The sequence below is a fragment of the Engraulis encrasicolus genome, chromosome 4 (genome assembly GCF_034702125.1).
Source record: "Engraulis encrasicolus isolate BLACKSEA-1 chromosome 4, IST_EnEncr_1.0, whole genome shotgun sequence".
NCBI lineage: Eukaryota > Metazoa > Chordata > Actinopteri > Clupeiformes > Engraulidae > Engraulis > Engraulis encrasicolus.
In genome coordinates this window covers 27939787-27957895 of record NC_085860.1, presented here as the reverse complement: position 1 = coordinate 27957895, position 18109 = coordinate 27939787, and the positions used below count along the sequence as shown (strand labels likewise).

The following is an 18109-nucleotide window of genomic DNA, read 5'->3' as shown; positions in this document are numbered from 1 at the left end:
TGTGTGTGTGTGTGTGTGTGTGCAGTGTGTGTGAGGAGGCTCAAGTCAATAGCGGGCGGGGGTAGTATGAGCCAAGTGTGTGTTTGCCGTTGGCAGTGAAAGGGCTGAGAAATGCAGTTGTTCTCTCTGCTGCTGTCGTGTCGCACCTAGGGGCTGTTTGTCATGTGAGCACATGACTGAGACACGCACACGCTACCTACCGTACCGTACCTACACACCTAGTAGAGGGCCGCCCTGACAAACTCACACAATCCCAATGACTACACACTTTCATGACTAGCAGAATCACAAATGACATGGAGAAACGCTTAACGTACAGGTTGCCCCTTAATACATGCTGTACCTCCAGTGCCACACTGTAATAGTCACTGAAAAGTTAACTACCATGCTACTACAATACTATGACATAACACAGTGCCTTAAGTAATGTACTACAACTTGGTCATTGCCATTCTGGTAACAGCAAATTTATAATGGCGTGTCTTAATGGGTTAAGTCACACACACTGACTATCGTATGATATGCATACTCAATAACTGACGGGCACTGTGGTAGTACTTCAGACTTACCGTATGAAACACGGTATCCCAAACTGGGGTGCGTGACCCCAATGGGGGCGTCCCAGAGACTCTTTGCACAGGCTGCCATCATGTTTTGGTGTATGTATGTCACGCTAGTGCATTCTGCGTGGTGGTGCAACGACTTTTGAAGTTAAGGCGTGCTCCTCAAACGCAACGGTGAAGCAATTTCATGCACTTTTGTAGCATGACGAGCTATGCACAGTTTTCCCGTCTGTGTCTGCAATTTTGTTTTGCCACGGTGAATGTCTGTTGCTAAACGTAGAAATGCTCTGCTGTGCCCTGACCAAAACCATCCCTAAACCTAACGTGTCAGCAAAGCAATGTTATTGCTGCTTTACGTTTGCCAAGAACAGCGAAATAAGCAAGGGATCGGCAAATTTCTTGCGAAACTGTGCCCAGACCAAAACCATCCCTAAACCTAACCTATCACAGGGTGATGTGGAGCACGCCTGAACTTGCAAAGGCTTAGTGCACAAACACAATAGCTGGTTCAAATCAGCGTGTCATCTTTACCCTCTGACATGATGCCATGTTGCTTTCAGGGTTCCCACTGGTGCTTGAATTCCTTGAAAATGCTTGAATTTCAATTAAGTGTTTTCAAGGTTTTGAAAATGCTTGAATTTTTGGTGAAGCGCTTGAAAATGTTTGAAATGCGTGTCAAGTCAAACTCAAATTATAGAAATAAATTGTTCAAGTACATCAAAAATCTGAGGAAGTGAGATGTCAGATGGGATTTGTCATTAGACACCCTAAAATTGATTAGAATGCAGGAAATTGCATCTTTAAAACACTACATTTTCTGGGGGAGGACCCTCACACCCCCTTCCCGCATCCTTTAAAAGGTGCTGGAAAACTGAAAATTTGGTGCTTGAAAGTGCTTGAAAAGTGCTTGAATTTGTTCATGAAAAAGGTGTGGGAACCCTGTGCTTTGCATAAAACTTTGAATATGCTTTCATATAAAATACTGTAGCATTGTACTGTATCACTATCAATGTACTATTCCATAAATTGGTTAGTAACAGTATTCCCTGATATGAGTAATAACTGTATTCACTTTTCCTGTGCATTTCAAATGAAGGTTTAGCAAAATTAAGGGACAAAAAAAAGTATTTGTTGTTTGGTAAATAGTAAGGTGGGGGATCATTAAAATATTCTTAGGTTCAAAAGAGGATACCAGCAGAAAAAGTTTGAGAACCATGGCAGAGAGCACGGGTACATTGAAAATTATTATGCACACACACACACACATACCAGTGGGCCCGTTCACTCATTGCTGAAAAGACTCAACTACATAACAACACTGCTATGACATTATCATTTTGGTGACGGTAAGGTTTTAATGTGGCTCTGCGCAAAGAGGTGAAGCACCCAAAGATACTGTGTTGTAATGTGATATTGCATAACTTTAAGATTGATATTTGGGAGTATGTTAAGACGTGACAAGGAATATTCAAACATACGAACAGTGGTACAGTATGTGCAAGCACAGTACAAATGAAGGGTTTCGTTCAAAACGGTGTATATCCATTTTCTAGAATCTTGAGAAATTAACATTTTTGTTTAGGGCATCCCATTGCATTGCATTTCATTGCAAAAAGTTTTAAAAAGTATGTTCCCAACATATTTGAATGACAAGAATTCACACACACTGTAGGTGATAGGACCTCTGAACAGTAATTTCCAATAATAAAATGCAAAAGTCAAAAATGGTGGATACACCGTTTTGCAATGAAAGCCTTCGAATGTTCTTCCACTGTCCAGGATGACAAATCTGACCCTTCCCTTCAAATCTCTGCAGAGGTAAACCTGACTCCCTTGAAGAGGCCCTGTGACGCGTCTGGTAAGAGCTACTCATTCACTCATGTGCTCTGTGGTTGGCCAAGCCACTGACGAGTCTCTCTCTCTCTCTCTCTCTCTCTCTCTCTCTCTCTCTCTCTCTCTCTCTCTCTCTCTCTCTCTCTCTCTCTCTCTCTCTCTCTCTCTCTCTCTCACTCTCTGTCTCTCTCCCCCCCTCTCTCTCTCTCTCACACACTCTCTCTCTCCCCCCCCCCCTCTCTCTGTGTCTCCCTCCCTCTCTCTCTCTGTCTCTCTCTCTCTCCCCTCTCTCTGTTTCCTGTTCCTTTTCTCTTTCTCCTCTGCTCTGCTCTGCTCTGCTCTGCTCTGCTTGTTGCTCGGCTGTGCTCTCCCCCCATACTGTATGTCTTCCTTTCTTCTGCCTGCTTTTCTCTGCTGTGAAGGGTGCACGTTCGATAAATGGTGTGAGACACTGCAGCGAGTGTGACAAATGCCTACGTGTGTGCGTGCGTGTGTGTGTGTGTGTGTGTGTGTGTGTGTGTGTGTGTGTGTGTGTGTGTGTGTGTGTGTGTGTGTGTGTGTGTGTGTGTGTGTATTTGTTATGTAATGATTAGCGCTATGGTCTTGCGCAACGTGAAGCCATGTTGTTCTTAGGGTTTCACTATGTTGCTGTCAGTTTTCCTCTCTCTCGCCACCCACCAACCCCCCCACCCCTCCATGTGTGTGTGTGTTTGAGAGAGAGAGAGAGAGAGAGAGAGAGAGAGAGAGAGAGAGAGAGAGTTCTTCACTCCCAAGATCAAACTTTTTCTGCATGTCCATTCTATTCTCTCACTCCTCAGTGGTGCTCTTATTCCCCCACTCCCACAGTTCTTCTCTTTCTTTCTCACCCACCCAACTCCCGTCCCAACCCCCTATTTCTCACCCCTCTCCATCTCCACTTTCTCTCTGCTGCACCCCCCCCCCCTCTCTCTCTCTCTTTCTCTCTCTCTCTCTCTGGCTCTCTCCACTTTCCCTCAGCCCCTTTCTTTCCCTGTACTTTCTCTCCCTCTATATATCTCCCTCTCTCTCTCTCTCTCTCTCTCTCTCTCTCTCTCTCTCCCTCTCCCCCTCTCCCCCCTCCCCTTCCTCCTCTCCTCCTTCCCGTATGGACTGTAGACCTGTAGATCTCTATTGTGTGGCCCATTAGGGAGCTGCCTCCATGTCTTTCATGGAGAAGCTCTCTCTCCCACACACACACACACACACACACACACACACACACACACACACACACACACACACACACACACACACACACACACACACACACACACACACACACACACACACACACTATATAACTTTTATGGGCTTTTTTTCTCTCTCTATCTTTCTATATGCACAAAGAAAGACACACACACACACACACACACACACACACACACACACACACACACACACACACACACACACACACACACACACACACACACACACACACACAGACAATTCTCCTCTTTCACACACTCTCTGACACTCTCTTATACACAGACACACACAGACAGACACACACACACACAAACAGGCCCAGTCTTCTCTGCCCCTCCTTCTTTCTCATGCTTGTATTTAATCCGGTTATACGTGCACATTGTCCTTTAAGTGGGGGCTGTCCGGCAAGGCAAGGCAAGGCAGGCTCTATAGGAGACCCTGACGTCACCCCTAGCCACTGGACACGGGAGAGAGGCAGAACACCAGATGACCAGATCTCTCTCTCTCTCTCTCTCTCTCTCTCTCTCTCTCTCTCTCTCTCTCTCTCTCTCTCTCTCTCTCTATCTATATTTCTCACACACACACACACACACACACACACACACACACACACACACACACACACACACACACACACACACACACACACACACACACACACACACACACACACAATTACTGGACACAAGACATGGCTAATATTGAATTTGGTTTTATAGTGCCCTGTGTGTGTGTGTGTATGTGCGCGTGCGTGCGTGTATGTGTGTGTGTGTGTGTGTGTGTGTGTGTGTGTGTGTGTGTGTGTGTGTGTGTGTGTGTGTGTGTGTGTTTAACTGGTTTGGTGTCGGCTGTTGACCCCTGGTTACGTAGCCTCCTGTTACCATGGGTACAGTGTGTGGCCCAGAGAACACATAGTCATTAAGAGACAGAGGAAATTACACACACACACACCACACACACACACACACACACACACACACACACACACACAACTCTCTCTAACGCACTTACACACATACACACAAACACACACACACACACACACACTCACTGACAGGAAATGGCACACATAGTTTGAGACACTGAGCACAGAATCTCCTCTGAACACAGACGCTAAGCATGAGCACAAACACATTCTCAGCAGCAGCAGCACACACTCATTGACACGATGCATACCACTCATACCCTCACACGTACACCACACGCGCGCACACAAACACAGATATACACAGACACACACACACACACATACATACACACTTGTGCTTTCACACATCCTCTTGAATACGCAGCAGATTTGACACTGAAGCGCTTTAGCCAGTGGCTTAATGTAGCGCCTCGTGCAAAGTTTAGCACACTCACTTTTGTACAGTACTGTGTATGCATGCACACATCATCTGTGTGTATCTCTTCAGCCTAGGAGACATAATGAGAATTTCATATGGGTCTGGAGGACTCTGGAGTAGTTGCTCACCCTTCATTGCAATCTCAAATTCTCAAACACATGCACGCACCGATGAACATGCACACACACAAACACATAAACAAATACGTTTGCATGCACACACACACTAACATACTGTATGTTTGCAGTGCATGTGCACATACTACAGACACACACACGTAAACAAGTACATGTTTACATGGGCGTAAACTCGCATTACAGGTATGTCTGCAATGTGCGCACACACTCACACACAATCACACTCGCACTCACACACACCCCACAAACTCATGATATGTCTGTTACACACAGGAAGAGGACAATGCAGAGAGGTGGAGACCAGTGATGATGATGATCGCTGGTCGGAGACATCAGAGAAATGCACTGGAAGGGTATGTGTGTGTGTGTGTGTGTGTGTGTGTGTGTGTGTGTGTGTGTGTGTGTGTGTGTGTGTGTGTGTGTGTGTGCGCGTGCATGTGTACGCGCATGCGTGTGTATGTGCATGCGTGCGTGTGTTTTTGTGTACGATTATACAGCCAGACAGTTCAAAGCTCCAGCTCCAGAAGCAAGTACCCGTATTTGTAGACTTGAGGAGTGTGTAAACTCTACCCACTCCTCAAACAGACAAGCATGCATGTGCGACAGGTGAGTGTAGACTTTCAGAGGTGTGTCCAAGGAGTGTGAGGATTACACATCACACATCGGATCGGGAAACGACCACGACCTCGGACCGGAATTGAATCTGGGTCTCCAGTGTACAGTAACAGTCTCGAGCCCTAGACCTAGTTTGAGCCACGCCCGGGGTCTAGTACATCTTCAATTCAAGTACACTATTCGGTTTTCACTGAGCTATTATTGCCTCTTTTCCACTGCCGGTTTTACAGCTCAACACTGTGCGACTCGGCCGCCACTTTTTGCACTTCGATTGTGCTGTGTTGTGCCCAATGGAAAAGCAAAGAGTGTCGTCTTAGTTGCGCTGTGTCGAGCTATAGGCCTACCAGAAAAACGGGAGTGTAAAAGAGGCATATGATTACAGGCATGCAAACCGTTTTGAGATCAAAGTAGGCCATTTGTGTGAACCATGCAAATCGCCACACCCTTCTCACCTCTTTCACCCCTGACCTGTTTTGCATGCCTGGATTATTTTCAAATGTAAGCCATACATTAGCCACTCTCGCCTGAAACAATACATATAAAGGAGGATGCCCGTGGAGTGATTGACAGCTGTATGGGATGGTTAAAAATGACAATGTCATACCATACAGTGAGTGAAAAAAGGGTTGACATTTACTGTCACGTTTAGAACTAAAAGTATGCTAAATTCTACACACATTAGGTGCCATAAAATAATGGAAAATTTACTTTAGGGTCACATAAAATGGAAGTGTTGATGTTTTCAGTGAAATCAAATGGGAACCCCGAGCCTGAGAGATCTTTTATTTCACATAAATGGCATGAATTGATGTGTTTTCGGTATCCAAAAAACAAATGACACATTTTGACACAACAGTCCTAATAACATCAAAAATATGTCTTTAATATTCCTGACATGGGACTGTGCTGGTTAAATGACACCCCGATATAGACCCCTTCAGACAAAAACGTTAATGATTTGTTGTTTTTTACTTACTTTTTCATGTTTTTGACTTTATTTATGATACGTAGTATAGTGAAGATGGTGCCTAGGAAGAGAGTGGGGAGAGAGAGATGGGGAAGGGCCGGCAAAGGCCCCGGGCCGGGAATCGAACCCGGGTCGGCCGCACAGCAGACGAGTGCCCTACCGTTAGGCCACGGCAGGGCCCTGATTTGTTTTTCCATATGAACTTCTGTGTATTCATCATCGGCGTGTGATTGTGCATGTGTGCAGAGGCTGAGGCAGAACTTCAGTGTTGAGGAGCTGGAGTTTCTGCGAGAGGGCGTGCGGCGCTTCGGCCCGAGCTGGAACGCTATCCTGTGGGCCTACCCCTTCCAGCCTAGCCGCACCAACACTGACCTGGCACACAAGTACCGCCGCATGAAGGTACATGCACTCATACACGCACGCACACACACACACACACACACACACACACACACACACACACACACACACACACACACACACACACACACACACACACACACACACAAACTCTCTCTGTCTCACTCACACACACACAGAAGCACAGTCAAGGGTGCGCGCACAAACACGAGCACACAAAGTATGACACAAATAAACAAACACACACACACACACTTGTTTAGTCCAATCACACTAATGCTGAACTTGTGCTGAATAAGCTCATGAAGGTAGACACACATACGCGATCATATGATCACACCGTCTCCTATTAAGATATAGTGCCAAACCTCTTTCAAACACACACACACATTCACACATTGAAGTCCTGTACATGAATTTGAATGCAGACATGTGACATTGAACTAGCATTGATCTGTGTTTGTCTCTTGCTGAGATAAGCACACACACAGACACATGCACGCACAAACACACACACACACACACACACACACACACACACACACACACACACACACACACACACACACACACACACACACACACACACACACACACACAGCTCCATGTGCCTCTCTTACAATCATCCTCTATACCTCTAGACACACACACACCACCCTTTTCTCACCTGTCTTTCTGCCCCATTTACAGAAAACAGAGGCAGCCAGCTGAAGCAGCCCACGGAATAAGGACGAGAAACGATGCACTGAACTTTATTTATTATTTAATAATAATTATTCAATATTGAACATGAACTTTATTTTCAATATTTAGAATGGAATAAGGACGAGAAAAGATGCACGATTGCAACAATGCAATGATAAACTTTATTTTTTATTTATTTTAATTATTGAACATGAATTATAATATGTCTTACAGGACTGTGCCAATTTACTATTTATTGAAATTAATTTTATATTTAAATTACACATAGTATTTAGCCTTCATTAATTATACTGTTTGCTGTATATAGTTTACGGAAGAGATTACTTAGTAGTATCAATAATTTGCGCTCTATTTATTAATTTATTTAATCTGGATTGTTTACACTGAATATTGTAAAGAGTACCACTTCAGGTGGTCCTTGTCCTTCTTTGAGTTTAGTTTAGCTAAGTAAGGTTGTGTTGTATAAGAAGAAGGAAAATCTCCTGGATATCTGTATCTGAAATAAAATGCATAACAGCAAATCCCACCGACCTCTGGAACTCTCTTTCTGTGTGTGTGTGTGTGTGTGTGTGTGTGTGTGTGTGTGTGTGTGTGTGTGTGTGTGTGTGTGTGTGTGTGTGTGTGTGTGTGTGTGTGTGTGTGTGTTTAAATACTTTGGCTGTGTTTATGAGGAGGACAGGCGCTGAGCAGAGACAACACAGGATTCCACACGCCGCACGTCACAGCCCTGGCTCCCAGAAACAGAGTTTTCACGTCCGTACAAACCACAGCTACGCATTAGGACCCTCCACACACACACACACACATACACACAACACACACACACACAAAGCGCAGGCGCGCGCTTGAGCTTGCTATCTGGGAGCTTGGAGAGAGAGAGAGAGGAAGAGAGAGGGGATGTGTCAGCAGATTTTTAAAACTACACCAGCAAGCCACAGTGGCTAGGGCAGGCACACGCGTGCGCACGCACACGCACACACACACACACACACACACACACACACACACGCTGTCTAGGGCAGGCAGAGTAGGAGTCAGGCAGGCGGAGGAGAGGAGGGTTCTTTTCCCTTGTCTCTGCTGAGAAACAGGAGGAATGTTTTGTGGTGCTCCACGGAGGAAAGAAACAGAAAAGAAAGTTAGCTAGCGCTGTCTCAGTCAGTCAGGGCAGACTGGTAAAAAGGAGCTACACACACAGATTGAGGGGCCCGAATTAAGCTGGAATACCCAGACCATTGCACACACACACAGACACACACACGCTTGCTTGAAGAGTTACTGCCATGATGAGAAAAGCTCTCTTGGATAGTTAGTCACACACACATAAAGATGCGTCCAAATGCGGAGGAATGCGCTGTGCTATCGTCCAGATCCAGAACACATACACGACACACAAGGTTTTTGAGAGCTGCCTGCTGCAGTGAGAAAAACTGGTTTGTCTGAGAGGAATTGTGCTGCACAACCCCAGACAGCGCTGATTGGTCGCACCGAGAGGGATTGTATTGTGTTGCATTACCCAGGACGCTCGCACTCACACACACACACACAGCTTGACAGCTGTTGCAGTTGCAGAAAACTGGTTAGTCTGAGAGAAATTGCTACTCAGACCTCACTCCACAAACACACACACACATACACACACACACACACACACATAAATTCACTGTTTGAGAGTTCCACAAGTCATTAGACTTCTTGTTGTAAGCAACCAGCGCCAGTCGCAGATGCTGTAGGCATGTGAATGGAGAAGGAGCTCACTCACACATGCAAAGAATACAGTTTTACAGAGAATTCCATAGCCAGTGGATTTGTTTGCAACCAGTTCCAGTCACCCAGCGACAAGGCCGCTGACAGCTTTTGCCGGGACCATGACAAATTCATCCGAAAGGGCCCCCCATTCAATACCCAATTTTGGGGCCACTCTCTCCCTGGGCCCGGGACAACACACCCCTTTGACACCCCCCCCCCCCCCCCCACCCCCCCCCCCCTCAGCTTCCCAGTGATAGGCAGAAATAGACGTGTATAATATGGAGAAGGAATGTGCTGCTGTGTGTAGTAGGACAGCAAGTCTTTGAAGTTTCCTGCGGTGTCCCTACTGTGGCTTAACGTTAGGGGGCTCGTCTACTACGAGACCGACCCGGGTTCGGTTCCGGCACGGGTCCTTTGCTGACCCTTCCCCATCTCTCTCTCTCCCAAACGTTTCCTGTTTCTCTCAAACTGTCCTGTCACAAATAAAGTCTAAAAGACCGAAAAATGGAGTTTCCTGTGGTGAGTGAGGGTGAGCTGTCTGCCTGGGTAAGGCAGAGAAAGCAGGACCAGCCATAGAGATAGAGGTTGCGTTCCAATATGCAGACATCCATCCTCCCTTGCTCAATTGCCTGCTTGTGACCTCATGATGACGTCAATAACTACAGAAAATGAATTCAATATCTTGCAAAAGCACATTTCTAATGTCATTTTCTCATTTGCAATCGGGATGGTGAATGAAGAATAGTCCCCCAAAAACTGTTTTTGCTAGGCTGACAGCGGGGAAACTTAATTGTTTCCTCCACGGAGGCGGGGCATCAGCAAAAAGCGAGACCACAAGCACAAGTGGAGGACTCAAGGTCGCATATTGGAATGAACACAGAGAGATGGGCCGCTAGTCTGCTACGGACACGTCATGGCCGCAAAACCTACCCAGACAACGATCTGGTTTGAGAGGGGCAGAGCTGCACAAATAGCCCTCGGGGACGGACGGACAGGCGGACAGACAGAAAGAAAAGAGAAACAGATGAAGAGATGGATAGAGAGATGCCAGGGATGGATAGTGAGTGAGATAGAAAGGGAGGGTACACGGTGAGATAAACAAGAGTGAGTGGGGAGCAGAAGTAGGGAGAGACGGTCAAGAGGGAGGAGGAGGAGAAAGAGGAGGAGGCTTCAGTAGGGAGAGTGATACATGAAGAAAAGGGGCAGAGAAGGATGGAGAGAGAGGGAGTGGGAGGAGGCCGGGTGGAGGACAGAGGGAGGAGGAGGTTAGAGATGACTGGGAATGGGCGCGGCCTCTCAGTGGAGTCCCCAAGAGACATGCTCTCACACACACACACATACGCTGCTGGAGTGGAGTGTACATTCTCACAGAAGACAAAAATGCAGCTTCTTGTAGGCCACTTGGAAGGACTGGAGGTTGGGAGAAAATGAGAGGGTGTATGATCAAAGGATGTTTTGAATAGTTGAGTAGTTAAAAAGAATATACATATATATGTATATATTGCGTACACTACACACACATATACTTTTAAAATGTGTTTTAAGATGTCCCATGGCATGGTCAAGAACTCGAGCACAAACAGAAGAGGGTGGTGGGGGGGTTGATTTATTTATCTAGGGTGCATATTTCTCATCCAGCTCAGCTCCAAAAGCCCTCACCCCAGTGCAGACCCCTTCCTCTGGAAAGAATGCAGGCCTCCCCACCACACACACACACACACTCACACACACACACTCACATACGCTACAACCCCCAGTCTGGGAGCAGGGAATGCCTGAACTGAATGTGAAAAAGCCTGTGTGCCGCACGCACGCACACACACATTTACTAGATGTGTTGAGTTACATAAGGAATAAGGGGATGGTACTTCCAGAAGTAGGGGCAAAGGGCTTTTGGACAACTCTACTCGTGTTTCACACGTCAGGAGTTCAGTCCTGGGGCTGTTTGACTTAGCTGGGGTGTGGCAACCCAGTACGGTGGTTCTGAGGTTTTATTTTTTTATTTGTTTGGGCCTGCTGTTGTCAGGTCCAGACTGCTGTTCTAGGCTCGTCCAACCAGGGGTGCATTTCTCAAAACCATACTTGCTAACTACGTAAGCTACTTTGTTGTTTTCAATGTAATTTCCTATTGACAACTACCCAAGTTGCTAACTGGCTAAGAACTACGCTTTCGAGAAACACACCCCAGATTTGCAGTGTCCACCCTTCAGTATGCTGCTAGCCTGCAGTTGGTCCAGTAGCTAGAACCAGAACGGTTTGTTGGGGCGGGAGAGGTGTTTTTGTTTCAGTTGAGGCAGAGCCATGGAATATAGAGTTGTGACAACCGGGATACAGTAAGTCGTTTGGTGACGTGATTCACACAAATTCAAATAATTCCAGGCAGCAGCTTTCTTTTGGCCAAAGCAGAACCACTACATAAGCAAAGATGACAAAATGAATTACATTTTCCTTTACTGCACTGTGTTCGATGCTCACTTCCTGGAACTATTTTGGAACTATTCCTGAATCTCAAATGGTGTACTTGTGCACCCGTCTTCATGTTTCAGTGTGCATGGTGTATTTATTACGCACTGATACAGTGCCAAAGTGCACCATATGAGACACACCTGATGCGTTTTAAAGGCTCCATGAGATGCCATCTTTGTGTGAAAATGGAACATGGAGGTCAATGGGATTAGCACAACTCTTACTTCATGGCTCTGGTTGGGGTGGAAGAGGGGTTTCTTTGAGGTTGGGCCTTAGGTCTCCAGCACTGTTGCCAGATTGGGCTACTTAGGATGGCAGTCTTTGGGTAAAAACTGAGAAAATGGGCCATTTGGTGTTTTTTTTTTTTTCTGCAGTTTTGTGCCCATAGAAATCAATGCAATTTGTTGAAATTGGGCGGAATTTAGCGCATTTTGGCGGTATTTGAGAACCTTTTGGGTAGGATTTGATGACACATCTGGCAAGTCTCCAGTGGTAAATACGGTACATTTGACACCTCCCCATTTCCCCACAACAAAAACAATTCAGAGTTTGAGAGAGGTTTCACCATTCAAAACAAAAAAGAACACACGATACCAAAAGTTGTTAACATAACAATCATATTTTATTTTTTTTCCCGAACCACCATCATCATATTTCATCAATCGTCGTCTTTTTATCAGCTGTTGACAAGACATGTACATTCCATCTGATGACACACATTTAAGGCCACTTTCCTTCACACCGATTGCGAGAAAGAAGAGAAAAGAAGCAGGAGGAGACAGATCAAGAGAGAGAGAAGAGAGCGAGAGAGAGCAGAGCAGGAGAAAGTAAACACTGATTCAGTTAAACATGGTTTAAAACTCACTGGCTGGGACTGGTACCCCCACCCTCACCCTACCCTACCCCATCCTACCCCGTCTCCTCTTCCCCGTCTATCCATCCGGACCGTTAATCATGGCAGGACTGGGTAGGCCCGTCTGATACTGCCACTCATCCACATCTGATCTTGCCAGGCCAGGGTGACCCGAAAGGACTTAATTTTTTTTTTTTTTAGCGTAGGTTTCCCCCCTCTTCCCTCCTACAGTCTTGCAGACAGGACCAGTATTTATACACAATTCCCTTTCTCTCCCCCCACCCCTCCCCTTTGCCCCCCCCCCCCCCCCCCATGCCCCATCCATTCCATTTCATTCCGCCCCGCCCCGCCCTCCCGCCCCACAACAACAGACAAGCCCTCACTGAAACCGACACTGCATTATTTTCACTGAACTAAAATGGTCACGCTACGTCTAAACCGCTCACACACACGCGCGCACGCACGCACACGCAAACACACCCACCCGCGCACGTGCACTCTTCAGTCCTGTAGTGTGTGTTTTTGGAGGAGGAGGAGGAGGGGAGGGCTCTGCATGTGTGTTGAGTGCATGTATGCATATGAGCATGTGTGAGCGAGTATGTGTGTGTGCGTGTATGCATGTGTGTGTGTATGCAGGGCTCTAAATTAACTCTCATCACCTGTCAAAATGCCTAGTAGATGTTAATCTTACAAACTAGACACACAATCACTAATGGGTCAACGTGACTGGTATGTTGGTCTTTTCTACCACCCAAACTGAAATCTCACCCGCATTTGGCCGGTTGGTTGGCTGGTGTTAATTTAGAGCCCTGTGTTTATGTGTGCATGTCTGTGTGCGTGTGTGTGTATTAAGTGAACACAGTGCAGAAACTGTGCCTCAGATCAGATCAGATCGTTGACCACACCGGTGGCGGAGGTCAGGGCTTGGTCGGCCATCCCGGCCAGCTCGTCAGGCACCAGGGGGCCGTTGTCGTCGCCGCCGCCGGGGCTCAAGTCCACTTTCAGTCCGCTGAACTGGAGCCCGTCCAGGCCGGAGCTCTCCACGCCGCACTGCTCCAGCACGTCGGACAGGCCGTCCACCAGCGGCGCCGGCGCCTCGGGCTCCTCCTCCTCCTCCTCGGCAGGGGGAGGGGGGACCAGGTCATCCACGGCAGCCAGGACCGGCTCGGGGACGGCGGACATCAGGTCGTCCAGCAGGGAGGAGGCGGCGGGCTCGGGTGAGGGCTCTTCGGCAGCGGGTGGTGGCGGCGCGGGCTCCTCGCTCACGGCCACTAGTGGTTCTGGTTCTGGGCTGGGCTCGCGGACCGGTTCCGGCTCGGGCTCAGGGGCAGCAGCAGGCTCTGGTTCTGGCTCGGGCTCGGGTTGCGACACGGGCTCTGGCTCGGGCTCGGGCTCTGGTTCTGGAATGACGGCGGGTTCAGGCGTGGGCTCTGGAACGGCGACGGGTTCTGGAATGGCGACGGGTTCGGGTGCGGGCTCTGGCGCTGCCGGCTCCTCCTTCTTGGCCTCCTCCTTGAGGCTGAGGGCGGCCATCATGGAATCCACCATGCCGGCGGCGCTGTCCTGGGCGGACTGCACCGCCTCGTTCACGGGGGCTTGTATGGGCTCCGGCAGCTTCTCGGTCACGGCGCTCACCTGCTCCGCCACGGCGTCCAGCACGCCCGCTAGGGGCCCGCCCGCCGAGGCGGGGGCCTCCTCTGCAGCCCCGGCGTCTCCCTCCGCCTTGGGGCTCTCAGCGGCGGCACCCTCGGCCGGAGCTGCGGCGGCTGCTGCTGCGTCGGCCACCTGCTCGGCCACCGCTGCCGCCACCTCCCCTGCAGCAGGCTCACTCTTCCTCCTGCTGAGCTTGCCTCCCATGCTGAGAGAGGGAGAGAGAGAGAGAGAGGGAGCGAGGGAGAGAGAGAGAGAGAGAGAGAGAGAGAGAGAAACGAGAGAGCAAGAGATAAAGATAAATCACTCAAAAGGGCAAGTATGGAAGGCATCTACCAAGAGTGTGTGTGTACCGGCCCCCCAGGCAGGCAGGCAGGCAGGCAAGTCAGGCAGGCCTGAGTCGATCAGCTCCTGGGCGCACTGGTGAAGTGAGGCAGCACATTCTACATAGCATCTGTCGAGTCATCACATCCCCACCTCAGGCCCACTCACTCACTCATGCACTCGGGCCGCCTAAAGACCGGAGCGAACACAGCAAACCTCCAAACACACTACCCCGTTTTCCCAGACTAGGCTACACCTTGGTAGGGTTTACACAAAGGCCTATTAACCTGTCAAGAGGGCGACAGAGTGGCGTAAACAGGGCTATGCCACTCTTCTTAAGGGCTCCTTGGCTATGATGGGAACTCCAAAAACACACACGCTGGGCAAGACGCCCATCAGGAAGCACTCCTGTCCTCCTCCTTCACTCTTCTCCAAATTATGCAGCTTTTCAGAATCATGACAGCACTAGGAAGTGGGGCAGCAACTTTGTAGTGATAAGTACAACAGACACCGAAGGAGTATGTGATACAGTCCAATTGTAATGGTTGGACCATGAACAGGTGCAAGAACTGTCCAAAGTTCGCCATAAAGAACAGGGATAAGCTGCTGTGACCACAACAGACAAGTTTGAAATGGTGTCTTTTGGTAAAAAAAAAAGAGGCATTTTATAATAAATGAGCATCTGCTCCCCAAGTGCGCCACTAGATCGTTTCCGTGTTAGTGGCACATATATACAAGCTTTCTATACATCGGAACATAATGTTCTCCGGTCCCACGTCACGTGGTCCAGGGCAATGTTGGAGGTGGGTGGGGAACGCCGCAAAGGCGCACGTGCAAACGGGTGGAAATGGTTAACGGGAGCTAGAACACGAACAGGCCACCGAAAGGCGAGAACCGAACAACTACGGGAGTTGGCATACAGTGTTCTTACACCTCGTAAATGGAGGCTGTCATTTTCAAAGAGGTGCCAAGAAAACAAAGTTAACTGGCCAACGGCGATTTTAGGGACTGACAAATTCTGATTTATTTAAAAATCACATCCAAAATTCACTCGCCAAAATTCAAACAAATGTGTGCCCGACTTCACCCCCTTCTCCATCCACAAAACTGAGCAAGAGTCGCCAACGAAAGTAAAACGCACACATTTTTACATGGTTTTGTAGCAACCCCTCAATCTTCTAAAAGCAACCACACCTTCTTCCAGCTGCTGCACATCTCGCAAATTCACATGAGCATGAAAATGCGATCTTCACTAAAAACGCGAGCGTTTTACGAGAACAAAAGGTTCTGTGACCAGGCAAACCGTAATCAAAGCCCAACGAACGCTTTTATCTATGTAATTGTAGTAAAAGTGCAGCGCTGCATCGTAGACACAAACACAGCGAGGAGAACAAAGAAGAGCTGTGCCCAACTAGACTCTCTGCGCCCTCCGCCCCTTCTTTCCCAAAGCAGCGCTCGAGCCTAGAGGCGAAGACACATTTCAAGCCATATTCCATTTTCTTAAGAAAAGCTCGACACGACAAAAAACACCATGCACATGGTAAGCAGTAAGCAACAGAGGAGTTCAACAAACCTTTCTTTTGCGGTATATAACCGAGAACGCAAACTGTGGCACGAGATTCAGGGCTCTTTTCTCTCAGCGTGGCACGGATGAACGGACGGACTGCACGAGGGGAGGAAAAACTCCAGGAGTGACAGCTGCGCGCGCCCACTCCTTCCCATTCTTCACGGCACAGCCGTAGAATGCGCGCGCTTCATAAACACACCCCCCTCCCCTTTTGACAACGTCAGCACGAGCACAATCTTGCTTCCGACTGATAGCCAATGAGCAGACGAACAGTAATAATTAATTAATTGGATAATTAGCCGAGGCGCGCGCGTGTGTACAACGGTGTCTTTTTCGCTGACCAGTGTGCGCTTGTCTGCATCCCACAACAGTCTAGCACTGTTGATGCCCACAGTACAGATAGACTATCTTCCATTGGTTATGACACAATCCATTGCCTAACTGATGAATTGACCATATGACATTTGCTTTGATGTTGATCGATCCATTCAACATGAGTCAGTGATGAACCAGGTTGTTAACCTACATGAAGTGGTAAATCGGCTCCTAGATAGCCCACAGGTGTAATTTTGCTGAAGAGAATAAGGACTACGTGGTCTTATATTAGATAATTTACCACTACCTTGCAGTTAACCATTAGGCTACTAGCCAGGTTCTTGACATACTTCCCTTGATGCTGGTGGCCTGTGCACTGTGGAGTACTGGGTGTGTGTGTGTGTGTGTGTGTGTGTGTGTGTGTGTGTGTGTGTGTGTGTGTGTGTGTGTGTGTGTGTGTGTGTGTGTGTGTGTGTGTGAGAGAGAGTACTGTCCATGTGTGTGTGTGGGCGGAGGGTAGTGTGTGTGTGTGTGTGTGTGTGTGTGTGTGTGTGTGTGTGTGTGTGTGTGTGTGTGAGAGAGAGAGAGAGAGAGAGAGAGAGAGAGAGAGAGAGAGAGAGAGAGAGAGAGAGAGAGAGAGAGAGAGAATACTGTCCATGTGTGTGTGTGGGTGGGGGGTAGTGTGTGTGTGTGTGTGTGTGTGTGTGTGCGTGTGCGTGTGTGAGAGAGAGTACTGTCCGTGTGTGTGCGTACGTGCACGTGCACAGCGCTTGTGGCTTCCTGGTGTGGTCACTGACTGTACAGTACAGTACAGTATGGTGCATGAATACTGATTAGACTATGACAACAGCATGCTCCACTCAGATCCACTTACACTGTGTGTGTGTGTGTGTGTTGTGTGTGTGTGTGTGTGTGTGTGTGTGTGTGTGTGTGTGTGTGTGTGTGTGTGTGTGTGTGTGTGTGTGTGTGTGTGTGTGTGTGTGTGTGTGTGCTATATGCATTGCAGGTGTGCATACATGTATTGGTGTGTGTGTGTGTTTGTTTATATTGCCTATGTGTTTCTATATTGTTTATAGGTGTGTGTGTGCATGTATATGCATGTATACATGCATATTTTTATATATGAAAGCCAAAGCCCCATTGGGAAACTCCAACTCCCACTGTCATTGGGACACAGCACTCCACAGCACACAAGTGAACACTGCACAACGAAATTGCATTTATGCCTCACCCGTGCAAGGGGGCAGCCCTCAATGGCCCCCCAAGGGAGCAATGTGTTGGGACGGTACCATGCTCAGGGTACCTCAGTCACGGAGGAGGATAGGGGAGAGTACTGGTCGATTACTCCCCCCACCAACCTGGCAGGTCGGGAGTCGAACCGGCAACCTTTGGGCTACAATTTGACGCCCTAACCGCTAACCCATGACTGCCCTGT

The 18109-nt window shown here is 48.1% G+C and overlaps 2 protein-coding genes across 2 annotated transcripts in view; one reads left to right on the top strand and one right to left on the bottom strand.

Moving 5' to 3' along the window:
- terb1 (telomere repeat binding bouquet formation protein 1) overlaps positions 1-8279 on the top strand; it is a 34363-nt gene extending 26084 nt beyond the window's left edge. Inside the window, exons 18-21 of the mRNA XM_063197066.1 lie at positions 2380-2421; positions 5380-5459; positions 6935-7087; positions 7739-8279. Of these exons, the coding sequence (XP_063053136.1) occupies positions 2380-2421; positions 5380-5459; positions 6935-7087; positions 7739-7759 (296 nt within the window). The 3' untranslated portion in view covers positions 7760-8279. The remainder of the gene's footprint in view (positions 1-2379; positions 2422-5379; positions 5460-6934; positions 7088-7738) is intronic.
- Positions 8280-13217: 4938 nt separating this feature from the next.
- Positions 13218-16537, bottom strand: LOC134447559 (protein TsetseEP-like). Its single transcript, XM_063197079.1, has 2 exons — positions 16366-16537; positions 13218-14676 (listed from the first exon to the last, which is right to left on the bottom strand). The coding sequence occupies exon 2, from the start codon at positions 14673-14675 to the stop codon at positions 13701-13703; it is 975 nt and encodes a 324-aa protein (XP_063053149.1). The 5' UTR covers position 14676; positions 16366-16537; the 3' UTR covers positions 13218-13700.
- Between the last annotated feature and the right edge of the window lie 1572 nt (positions 16538-18109).